Source organism: Amphimedon queenslandica, unplaced genomic scaffold (genome assembly GCF_000090795.2).
Source record: "Amphimedon queenslandica unplaced genomic scaffold, v1.1 AMPQUscaffold_12700, whole genome shotgun sequence".
NCBI lineage: Eukaryota > Metazoa > Porifera > Demospongiae > Haplosclerida > Niphatidae > Amphimedon > Amphimedon queenslandica.
The window spans coordinates 16003-28582 of record NW_003547064.1 but is presented as its reverse complement, the minus strand read 5'-3'; the positions used below and the strand labels follow the sequence as shown (position 1 = coordinate 28582).

The following is a 12580-nucleotide window of genomic DNA, read 5'->3' as shown; positions in this document are numbered from 1 at the left end:
TGATTTCAAGGATATCGAACTATTATAATTTTAATTGTGTAATTAAATGAAATCAGTATCTCAGTATAGTGTTGCATGCAATAGCTGATAAAAATTAATCATAAAATTTCACTATGTTTATTATTAGACTTACACCAAATAATATAGAAAAATCATTAAAATGGTGTCACTGAACTCCTAAGTTAAGAATGACAAATAGAATTCAAGTGATGGTTCAGTATTGTGATGCTTTATGCAGCCTGTAGTAGCAATTTTGCATTGATAAAGTTACATTTTCGCTAACATCCACGAATGATTGTCCTTTACATGGATATTTATGGTCCTGTCGGGTCCGCATCAGTCCGTCCGTCCGTCCTTTTCGGGCGGAGCGGGTCCGTCCGTCCGTCCGCTTTTGAGACCCTACCAAAATTTTTTTAGTCTACAAAATTTTTGGTCCGGGCGGGTCCGTCCGGTCCGCATTTGAGACCGTACCCTTTTTATGGCGGTAAAACAGCGTTTTCCTTCATTTTCGTGAATTACGGGTGTGGTGAAGATAATTTCAAGCATACATGTACCTCGAAGCATACTGGTACTTCTGACGACTTCTGATTGCTCCTTAAAGCACTGGAAACTGCTGAAATCATGATCAGGGGTTAGATAACTTTGTTAAGAGGCTTGGTAGTGATGCAAGAGTCCAGGATTTGAGTAATTTTTTCTCAGCCCAGTCATGAGGGGGGTGCTCAAGCCCCCTCAGCTCCCTCTTGGATATGCTAGTGAGAAAGAGAACCCAAATCATTCTCATCCAGAGACCCTTCATCATCATTAGTCTTATGATCATCTGATCCATCACTTGATTCAGAACTACTGGAGTATATATACTAATGAGAGATGATAGAGGGAGAGCAGACAATATAAATAAAAGGAATATGTGGCTCACTGAGGTTTATAAATAATTTTAAAATAATTTCCCAGTAATTTTAAAAATTGTTTCGATTCAGTTTAAGTTTCGTTAATAAAATAATTATACATAAAAATTCACATAATTTATGATTCCCACCTTACGTCTAACTCAATAAATTATTTTTTAATCCCCAGAAAATTTTTGGCATTAAAAGTAGACATTTCATTAAATTTCTAATCTAATTTTAACCCAATTAATTACCCAAGGCTGAGCAGTGATACATTAGCAACATTACATTATATATGTCTTTACTCCAGTGTGTAGGGTCTTTACTCCTTTATTTAATAAATCAAACAGTCCAGGAGTCAATAGCTAACTCTTTGATGATGTTCTATTAAGAGATTAAGAGATGGAGAGAAGCTTTCTTGAGCCTGTGAGCGACGCCCAGGTAATCACTTTTGCTTGGATGTATGCATTTTACAATGGCTACAAGCACAAGCCCTAGTTCTTCCTCTGCTCCTTTTATAAACATTTGCAATAAAGAACTAAGTGAGTTTGTGGATATATTTGACATTTAATGAAGTTTACATGAGATGTTTTAATATTTTTAATTTCTAAGAGTTATTATAACCCTTTTGCTTTAATGATAGCTATCAATGATTTCTATCCTGTTTATGATAAAGTCAGACCACTCTCAGCTCATTGGGAACAGATTGCTATTTCATTGCGTCTCAGAATAGATACTATCAACAGCATTGAAGCTAACTTTAGTGGGAAAGATCTTTCATGTCTACGTAAAGTTTTTGAATACTGGTTAAAGAAAGATTATGATTACAAGACTAATGGTATTCCTTGCTGGAGGAGAGTGTGTGTAGCTGTCAAAGAAGGAGGAGGTGATCCAGCATTAGCTGATGAAATAGCTCGTGAACATCCTCTACCAGCTATGCCACCTGCAGGATCAACTAGTTCAAAAGGTACATATATTAGTTGAATGTTGACATACTGTAAGGGCTATATAACCCTTTAGCAAGAATTAATGGGATTATCACCTTTTTTGGTATTTAGCCTACTGCTTGCATAGTGGAAGTCATGTGCATAAACAGAACTACTGATATAGTACATGAATATCATTACATACAAATTTTAGTCTCAGTAGTGAATGTCATTATTCAATTTTGTGATTATACACCTCAGTTTAGCTACTTTTAATTTTTGACACCATAAAAAGTTTCATAACCATTTAATTGATATCAATGTATAGCATGTAAATTTGATTTGCTAATGCTCATAAAAATTTTACACACAAAAGCTAGCATTGCGCTACCTATGCATGTAGTTTCATGTAGCCAGACTCCGGCCTGTCCTTTTGACATCTGGCTGTGTGATACTACTATGCATATACAATATTTAGCATTTTGGATAGCATGTACAGTTTTTTGATAACAATGCTATCGGTAGTACTTTTTCTATTTGATATTATTTTGCTATTTTATTATAATCTACATTTTCAGAAAAGAGTGTCACTCCTGATCGAAACTGATGATGTAGCTATGTCACCAACAAAATCTACTGGCACTGACAGAATAACAGGTAATATATCTTTATCATATCAAAATAGACCAAAATTCAACAATTTTTTTGTTATACCCTAGCTCCCGTGGCTATTTTCCTTATGTCACGCCATAATAGTTATTATACTTATGTTTTAGGCACTGGTGGTCTTTCTGGTGAGAATTTCCTCTTAGCAAGCAAATTGCATGATCTAGAAGAGGAATTTGATGAGGCAATTCGACTAACAAAAAAATCCTTCAAATCAAGTGATCTACCTGAAATCATTGACTACCTCATTACACACACAATGTCATTACTTGGTCCTAACAGGAAACAACGAAAAACTGCTGAAGAAATTGCTCAAGCAGTTAAAGAAGAGTTTGAGCATATTAAAACAATATCAGATTTATTTACCATATTGCAGCACAAATACATGTCATGGTTCAACTATAAACTAATGATAAAACTTGTTACAGTACTTCTACCTGACAATCGTTCATTAAAGAGAATTTGGTCAGAATATGAAGAGAAGCTAAAGGATTATTTTATAAACAGTGGTGGACTATTGAAAGATGCTGATGCTGTACAGTTTGGTGTAAAAGGTGTTCCTCCTGGTACACGAGTAATGATTGCTAAAGTTGACAGAGATGACTACACACTGGATGACATATTCTTCTTTCGTAGAGCAATACCAAAAGGTTTGGATATTCCTGAGTATGATCTTTACTTCAGATCTGTTCACCTAAGTTCTCTTTGTTTGGGTTACCTCATTTCTGATTACATTTATTGTTTATTATTTCCTCTAACTACAAAGCTACAGCAACAGTTAGCTAGTATTGGTGTCACTGAACATAATGTGGTGAATATCATTATAATAAGGTTAGATATAGTAATTGTTATATGAAATTGACATCATTATTTTGATAGTTATCAGTATATACACAAGGTTTTATGCAGCATTCATCTATTAATATTGGTAAATTAGTTTAAATCTTTTGTAAATTCACATTAACATTAAGATTAATAAAATTTATTTTTTGATTTTATTTTTAATAGGTATACGTGATCCATTATGGTATGAAAATACCAGCACACCATTACATGAAGCAGCTTGGAGAGGATTGAAAGATGAAGTACAATGGCTTCTTAACAAGTTTGGCTACAGCACATATCATCGTGGTCTTCATGGTTGGACTCCGTTACACTCTGCATCATATGGTGGACACATTGAGATCGTTCAACTACTCATCCATCAATATGGTATTGATCCTAATGAAGGTGATGATAATAGTGTATATGGCATCTTATAAAGGCCACTTATCTATAGTACAATATCTAGTAGACACGTGTCACGTTCCTCCTGATCAACCAGACAATAGCAATAACACTGCATTACTGTACTCAGCGATGGGGGGCCATTGTAACCTAGTGGAATTTTTTATTGAGAGAAATTGTAATACTTCTCAGATTAATAGCGAAGTTGTCTCTTTATCATTGTTAGCTTGTAAAAGTGGAGATTTAGCATTAGTCCACAAGCTTGAATCATTAAACCTCTTCTCACAAGATGACATATCAAAGTCAGGGTCTGGTATACTACATTATACTTGTTATTCTATGAATGATAAAAGTGTCGAGGTTTTCAAGTATCTTTTAAATCAATATCATTTATCCATTAATGTAATAGATCCTAAATATGGTAGGACTCCACTTCATATTGCTTCATGGTATGCTTCATCATTAGTTGTTGAGTATATTGTTAGTATTCAAGGTAATGAAGCATTATTAGTTAATGATAATGATGGTCGGTCATGTTTACATTATGCATGTGGTGCAACCACACACTTTCCAGCTGGTATTGTGTATAGTAAGCTTATGGCACAAAGTGATGCATCTGTTATTGAGATTATTAATAATACTAGAATAAAAACAAATATTGATTTTATCAAACGAAATGAAAGAGTTAAGATGTTTACTTCACTTCTCATGAAAGCTAGCACTTGCCCTAACTTTGACACCAATGCCACTACAAATGATGGTCAGTCATTGCTTCATTTTGCATCATGGAGTGGCAGTACATTACTAGTGAAAGCATTAGAAGAATATAATATCAATTGTACATTAGATAATGATGGTAGATCTCCAGTACATTATGCTGCCTGGTCAGGTTCTACTAGTGTATTAAGTTATATCATATCTCAGTATAATCTCATTGCTAATGATATTGATACTTATGGTCGTACATCATTAGTCTACTCCTGCTGGTCAGGTAGTATTAATTCTGTTAAATATCTTATTAATAATCATAACAGTAATTCTTATATCACTGATAAGTATGGTATGACATGTCTTCATCGTTCTTGTCGTAATGGTCATATTGATATCACTCAATATCTCATTGAGGTACAGCATTGTGATATTAATAAAGCAGATGATGAAGGATGCACATTAGTACATCATGCTTCGTGGAGTGGTAACTTTGATTTAGTTCAGTATCTTATTACTGAACAAGGTTTGTCTCCTACTGCAGTTACTAAGAATGGCCTCACTGCTTTACATTATGCCTCAAGGTCTCTTAACTTATCTCTTGTTAAAGAATTAATAGCTACCTATCAGTTAGATCTTCATCAAGCTGACAGTAATGGTAAGCTACCAATTCATTATGCTGCTGAGTCTGGTGATATTTTACTACTGAAATTATACACGAAGAATTATAAGTGTAGCCTGAGCCTAACAGATAACAAAGGTTGGAATGTTATTCATTTTTCATCATTAAAAGGTCACACTCACTTTATCAAGCATATCACCAGTCAGTATCCTCAATACATTAGTTTACTACACTCTACTGACAATGATGGTTGGATACCATTGCATTTAGCCTGTCGTAGTAGTAATATTCAGTTGGTCACATTTCTAATTAATGATATGAAATGTGATGTCAATGCTAAGGATACACGTGATCAAACATGTGTCACATTGGCCTGTTTCTCAGGTAATCTTGATCTAGTACAATTACTAATTCAACACTATAAGCTTAAGCCTTTAGCTGCTGATAAATGTGGTTTAACAGCATTATATGCAGCAGCACAGACTGGTCATACTCATATACTCAAATGGTACAGTCAGGAGTATAGTGTGGGTATTACTAATCACACTAATAATATCAAGTACACACTAGCTCATGCAGCTGCTTATGGAGGTAAGCTACATTGTCTACAGGAACTGATCAACAAGTATCAGTGTGATGTTAATGCCACTACTACTAATACTGGTAGTACAGTTCTTCATAAAGCATGTGAAGGAGGTCATGTTCCTGTTGTACTTTATCTCACTAGTCTCCCTCAGTGTAATGTAGCAGCTAAGACTTCTAATGGATCAACAGTTCTTCACATCACCTGTAAGTACAGTGACTCTCTTCCTATACTCAAACATCTGGTAGAGAATCATCAGTTAGATCTGTGTGCTGTGAATAATGAGGGAACAGCTCCTATTCACTTAGCATGTAGTGAGGGAAGATTAAACTTGATTCAGTACATTATAGAATGCATACCATCATCACTTAAACTACCTCACAGTATACATGGTCGTACTCCATTCCTTACTGCAGTGTACTTCAATCAGTTAGAAGTTATTAAATATCTTATTAGTATGAAGTGTAATGTATTAGCTACTGATGATGAAGGGTCTGGAGCAGTTCACATATCAGTAGAGAGGGGTCACTTGAATGTATTGAAGTATCTCATTGATAATAATTATTGTAATCCTAATGCAACCAATCATCAAGACCGTACACCACTTCATTTAGCTGTAGCAGCTGATCAATTTGAAACAATCAAATACTTAATGTGTGAGAGCATTAGTTCTATTAGCATGGTTTGGCTACGTGAGATTAAGTATTCATTAGATGGACTACACAATATCAACAAGCCAGATGGTTTACCAGTAGATGTTAATGCAAAGGATAAAGATGGCATCACTTGCTTACACTTAATAGCAAAAAAAGGAAACATTAAAACATATGAATATCTAAAATATCATTACAAGTCAATTCCAAGAGATAATTTTGGACGTACTCCTCTTCATTACTCCTGCCTCTGCAACAAGTATGATATGACAATGCATCTTGTTAAAAATTGTCACTATGATCCTGATGATACTGATAACAATGGCTATAATTCAGTTCATGCAGCATGCCAAGTTGGCAATTTTGAGCTGGTTCTATATTTCCTAACAGAGCATGGTTGTAACCCACATGCTGAGACTAAAGATGGACAAACTCTTGTTTATTTTGCAATCAAGAGCTCTAATTCTGAACTTATTCAGTTTTTAAAGCAAGTTATTGGATTAAGACCTCGTTGACATGAAGTTGAAGCAGATGAATCTGTCAGATCTGAATTTAGATCAAATCCAGAAAGCAAAAATCAAAACATAATGTCAGAGAGGGAAGCTAAGTATAGAGATAAGTGTTTGCTATCTTAATGGCACTTGGCATAACCTTGGTCAAGGACAAATACCATTTACTTAAACACAATTTAGTGTAATATACTGACTACATAATTTGCTATTCTCACAAAAATACCACTATCTTAAATCATCATTCAATACAATGCATATCACCCTCTTATCACCATTGTAAACTTGTACTACATTATCACCATTATCCACCTTGGCACTCCAATTGTTTTATTGTCACAATTGTCATCTTATCATTGCCATGTACACCAAAGACATGCAATATATCGATTACCATTGTACCACCATATTACCAATGTAACTGTAACCACTTTACCAGTTATCACCATTACACCATATACTCACACGTACACCCTAATAGTTACCAATATCACCAATCCTTCTTCTTTAATATATTATTCATTAACATGTATCACTGGAGCTACTCTTCGCTTTCTTTTGTTAGTCTTCCCTTTCTTCCTTAATTAATAAATTGTTTTATTATAGCATGCAAACATGTACCTTTATTTTGTACTTACTCTTAATTGTTATTATTATTATTATTGTTATTGTTGACATTATCTTGACATACTTATAACAATACAGATGTGTATTAGCATTGAGTTTTAGATTTGATGTTTTAAATTTTTTATAATTGTTTATTGTTTTAATTATTGCAGTATAATCGGGACACCTCTACATACAATTATACATCGCACATGGGTGAAATCAATTATAGGAATGACCTAGGAGCGAACCCCCAGGTCGTAAAAAAGCAAAGATTATAGTCTATGGTTTTATAAAAAAAATGGCTCCAAATTCATATTGCATTTTCTGATGCATATTGATTTTCCTGATGTAGCTACAACATATTGTAGAGCTCAATTTGGGCAGGTAACTGGTATAATAGTCATGGATGATCTACATTGTGCTGGTAATGAATAATTGATTAGATCTACTTGGATGTAATTGATGCATATGGTGTCTGTTGTGAATTAGGATACTGGAAGCTAGTTGTCTCAATTCTTATGCTCATTGCTATGGACGTGGTACTCTTCCAACATTGATGGATAATGTGCAGTGTACTGGTGGAGAGGCACAGATCACTCATTGTCACAGTACTCCTATTGGTGAACACAACTGTCATCACAGTGAAGATATTAGTGTTCGCTGCCATAATTGAATTGAACACTGTAGTTTAATAAGATCATTCCCCTTCCTTTAATAGAACAAACAAATTGGATTTCATACCGTATAGCAGGTTTTTTTCGAGGATAACAAATTTCGCAAATTTCGCAGATTTTTTATGATTTGCGAAATTAAATTCCTTGAAAATCAATTTAATATGGCACAAGATGGCAGAATAGTGGAAATTTGCGAAAATTAATTTCACAAACTTCCGGATACAGGTCATTCGCGAAATTTATTATCCTCGAAAAAAACCCGCTATACGGTAGTTGTTAGACTAAAAAACTTTTGTTTATATGTGCACATTATAGTTGATTTTGATATTTTAGTGATCACCCATATAGGAAAAATGAGGTTGAAAAATAGTTGTGGCAACGGTTGTTGTGAATGTTGTCACAAGGTGGCCACAAGGCCCACAACCTTGTAAAAATCCTGGAATTGACATGTTTTCCACCTTGTGAACTTTTAGCAACCTTGTCATAATCTACAATGAATTTAATATAATAACTATAATCTGAAAGACTATCAACACATAACTAATATTGTCATCCTAATCCACTATAGTTTCAATTTATTTCTAGATACTTGATGTATCTATAATACTGTAAGTGCTGGTCAATGGTCCTTTTGTAGCAATAGCTTCATATCATAATGGGGCACATTTAATGAAACCTCAGTTTCCTGTCAACCTTTGGACAACCTTGTCACAAGGTTATTATGTTTCTTACAATTTAGTCACAACTTTAGCACTTTTATACAAGATTGTTACTAGGTTGCTACAACCTTGTGAGTTTGTGAACCGGTTGTAACAACCTTGGAATTTCAGTTATACAATGACATACAGTAGATATCACTAAATGAGAATAGAAAGTGAATGAAAGTGACTTAAGTACACACTATTGATGATATAGTCAAAACTTGAAATTAAAACCAAATTAAGCAATAATTAATGCAAGTTACTTTCAGTAAACTATAGATATATCTAGCTCTACTTTGTGTACAAAAGAGACCATTTTATGCATCACATAACATTCAAAGTTTGGCAAAAAAACTTTTCCCAAAATTGTTGAGAATATTCTAATCTAATTGCAACTTCAAAGCTAGTGACAGAATTACCAGATGGTAAAGCATTAGCCCTGAATGTGCCCTGATTACTATAATCAGGAAATAGGTGGTTTGCAGCAGTATAACTGCTTTTAAACCAATACTATTTAAACTAGATAGTAATTGCTTAGCCACATTTTTCCTGGAGTCACAAACAACCCAAATTACATAATGAAGTCACTACTTGATATTGTCTAGGCACTCTGGTAGTGATCATTTGAAGCTTGTTGGTCAAGCCATCCTAACAAATGTAGGAGAAAATATGATATCAGGAGTGAGTTTATCTGTTTAAGGAAGTAACAGTAATGTTTTCCAATTGAGATTTATGTAACATGGGTATGTTACTGGCACTGTAATATGACTGTATGCATATTAGGGACTTGTTAACATAAAACATAATTATAAAAATTGTAATTTTAACAGTTTTCAATGTGCTGCCTACAAGTTAAACTGTAAACTAGGCAACTGTCATTAAATTTAAGTTTAATGGAACCAAATTATTGTTTATGATATTAACTCTTGTCATTGAATTTGCATTTACATGGATGGCTTGATTAGTTTAGCGTGTAGTAATAAGCTACTGACTTCATGTGAACACATTGACCACATGCACAAATGTTTTCCCACAAAGTATATATAATGAATCAGAAATAATTAATTTTCTTTTCCTCTTGTACCAAAATTATCTCATGTACATGTATGCACCTATATGGATGCAACCTACTACATAATGTCACTAATTGAGCTACATCAAAACTACCAATTCTTACAGCACACATGGTTGGTAGGAAGTATTAGATCTATATTTTGACATGCTAAAAATTTTACTCAATAATCCTAGCTACTTTAAAAAACAATTAGTAAAGTAAATTTAGTTACTAGTGATTAAATTGTATCTCTCTTTGTGCGTGCTGTTAATATCAATCATTCACCAGCCCAATAAAAGCTGATATAAACACTTCATTGAAATAATTACATGTATGTCTTTTGCCCTCAAGACATGCAATTAGTTCATAGATTTGAATTATAGCAAACTAAAAGTAATAACTAGCCATCTCAAAAATTAAGCTGATGTTTGGCTTATAGTGATAAAATGACTAACTTTTGATTGAAAACCAAATTTGCCATAACATCTAATTAAATGCAAACATATAAATTATGAAAGTAGGAAATGCTTCCTGTATAAACTGGACAGACTAGATCTACCTAGTTACTTAACAAGTATACTTCCTGCAGAGAGTTGCATGTATATAAGGAGTGTCACTGTAGCTAGAATTTACTTGCAATTGTAGGTATCATCATGAACAGGCTAACTCTGTTTGTTCTTCTCCTTGCTATCATTCAAGTGCACTGCAACCCTGCTGGTAAAAATTTATCAGCTTATGGAACATAGCACAGTGAGCTTTTTACTTTCTTATTTTTACAGCTTCTAAAAGAAGTTGGGATGGTCCAGGACCACTAAAAGATGAGAGTAAGTGATTGTATGTACATTTATATTTAATATGATGTACTTATTTGTAGATAAGCATGATTCTCAGCTGATGGATGCTACAGGCAAGGAAGAAGATAAAGAAGAAATCAATCTTGACCTTGGTGATGTTGATGAGGATGAAGACAAAGAAGGCAACAACAAAGATGACATAAAAGATAATGATGACAGTGGAAAGGATAAAGATGAAAAAGACAACACAGATGATGAGGATGATAAAGATGATAATTTTAAAAGTGATCTTGAAGAATGTAAGTATATACAGTCTATTACAACATATATTTAAATTATATTGCAGTGGCAGATAAAATATCTCAAGCACCTGCTAACTTCAGTAAGTTAACAGTATAATCTAACTAAATGCCATGACAATGGTAGGTGAAGAGTATGGTAGTAGTGAAGATGTTATAGAGGGAGACATCAAAATGACTCCAGAGCAGGCTGCACTCTTCAAGCGTGGTGGATGGGATGAGTTAGTCAATTCAGAAGCATGGCTCCGTAACCATGGCAAGTGGTCAAGGACTATCCCATACACAATTAGTGGAGTTGGTTAGCAGTTTCAATTGTTTTATAAAATTTATTTTTGATGTTGTAGCTACTAGAGAAAGGAATGCTTTAACAAGTTCAATCAAAATGTTTCATGATCTTACATGCCTACGATTTACTCCAAAGCAGAGTTATAACCGTGATTATATTCAATTTGTTAGTCGAGGAGGGTAAGATATTATATAACAAGTTTTAATATTTAATTTTAAAAAATTGATGTAGTTGTTGGTCCTATCTTGGTAAACAACCTCCAGGAAGATATGCCAGACCTCAGCTAGTCTCATTAGCTAGTGGTTGCTATCTTGCTGTCCCTGCTCATGAGATAATGCATGCACTTGGACGATTTCATGAACAATCACGAGCTGACAGAGACACATACGTCAGAATAATAACTGGAAATATAAGTATAGACATGCATGTACATGCACAGATTGAAATTGACTTTTTTCTGTATATTAGGAAGTGGATATGCAGGAAATTTTGTCAGACGAACTACTTCTGACAGCCAATCTCTACCATATGATTATCTTTCATTGATGCATTATGGTAGAACTGCTTTCAGTAGAAACGGTCAACCTACAATTCAACCAAAACCTTATTCATTCATCACTATTGGCCAGAGAAACAGATTGTCAATGTATGATGTACAACACATTAATATTCGATACTGTCCAGGTAATTATACAAACATTTAGTGTCAATTTTGAGCACTAAAATTAATAGAAAGAGCTCTTAGATTAGTTGGAGGCAGAGGATCATTTGAAGGAAGAGTTGAAGTGTTTTGGAATGGACAGTGGGGAACTGTCTGTGATGATTCATTTGGTAGAAATGATGGTCGTGTAATTTGCAAGTATATGGGTTTCCCTGATGTTGTTGCAACATACCATAGAGCTCGATTTGGGCAGGGAACTGGTCCAATAGTAATGGATGACCTACGTTGTGCTGGTAATGAGTACAGTCCCTTTGCATGTCCTATGAGGACTATTGGTACTCATAACTGTCATCATTCTGAAGATGCTAGTGTAATGTGCCAGAGTAAGTATATCAATTAAAAACAGTATCATTGTTAGTCCTTTATGTTTGTAGAAAATGTTCGTCTAGTTGGTGGTAGTGTTACTAGCAGCTATGCTGTTGGTCGCTTGGAAGTGTATGCTGAAGGTCGTTGGGGAACCGTCTGTGATGATTTATTTGATATAAATGATGCACATGTTGTCTGTCGTCAACTTGGATACAGGAGAGCTAGTTGTGTCTATCCTCGTGCTCGCTATGGACGTGGTACTCTTCCAATATTGATGGATGATGTACAGTGTACTGGTGGAGAGGCACAGATCACTCATTGTCCCAGTACTCCTATTGGTGAACACAACTGTCAT

At 34.4% G+C, this 12580-nt stretch overlaps 1 protein-coding gene across 1 annotated transcript; it reads left to right on the top strand.

Moving 5' to 3' along the window:
* Nucleotides 1-10399: 10399 nt before the first annotated feature.
* LOC109587052 (bone morphogenetic protein 1-like) lies at nucleotides 10400-12575 on the top strand (the record flags this gene model as incomplete). Its single annotated transcript, XM_020003267.1, has 10 exons — nucleotides 10400-10536; nucleotides 10599-10643; nucleotides 10694-10912; nucleotides 10960-10995; nucleotides 11040-11210; nucleotides 11257-11377; nucleotides 11430-11611; nucleotides 11667-11882; nucleotides 11931-12242; nucleotides 12294-12575. Coding segments are annotated over exons 1-10 (1648 nt in total), but the record flags the coding sequence as incomplete, so codon positions are not given.
* Nucleotides 12576-12580: the final 5 nt, after the last annotated feature.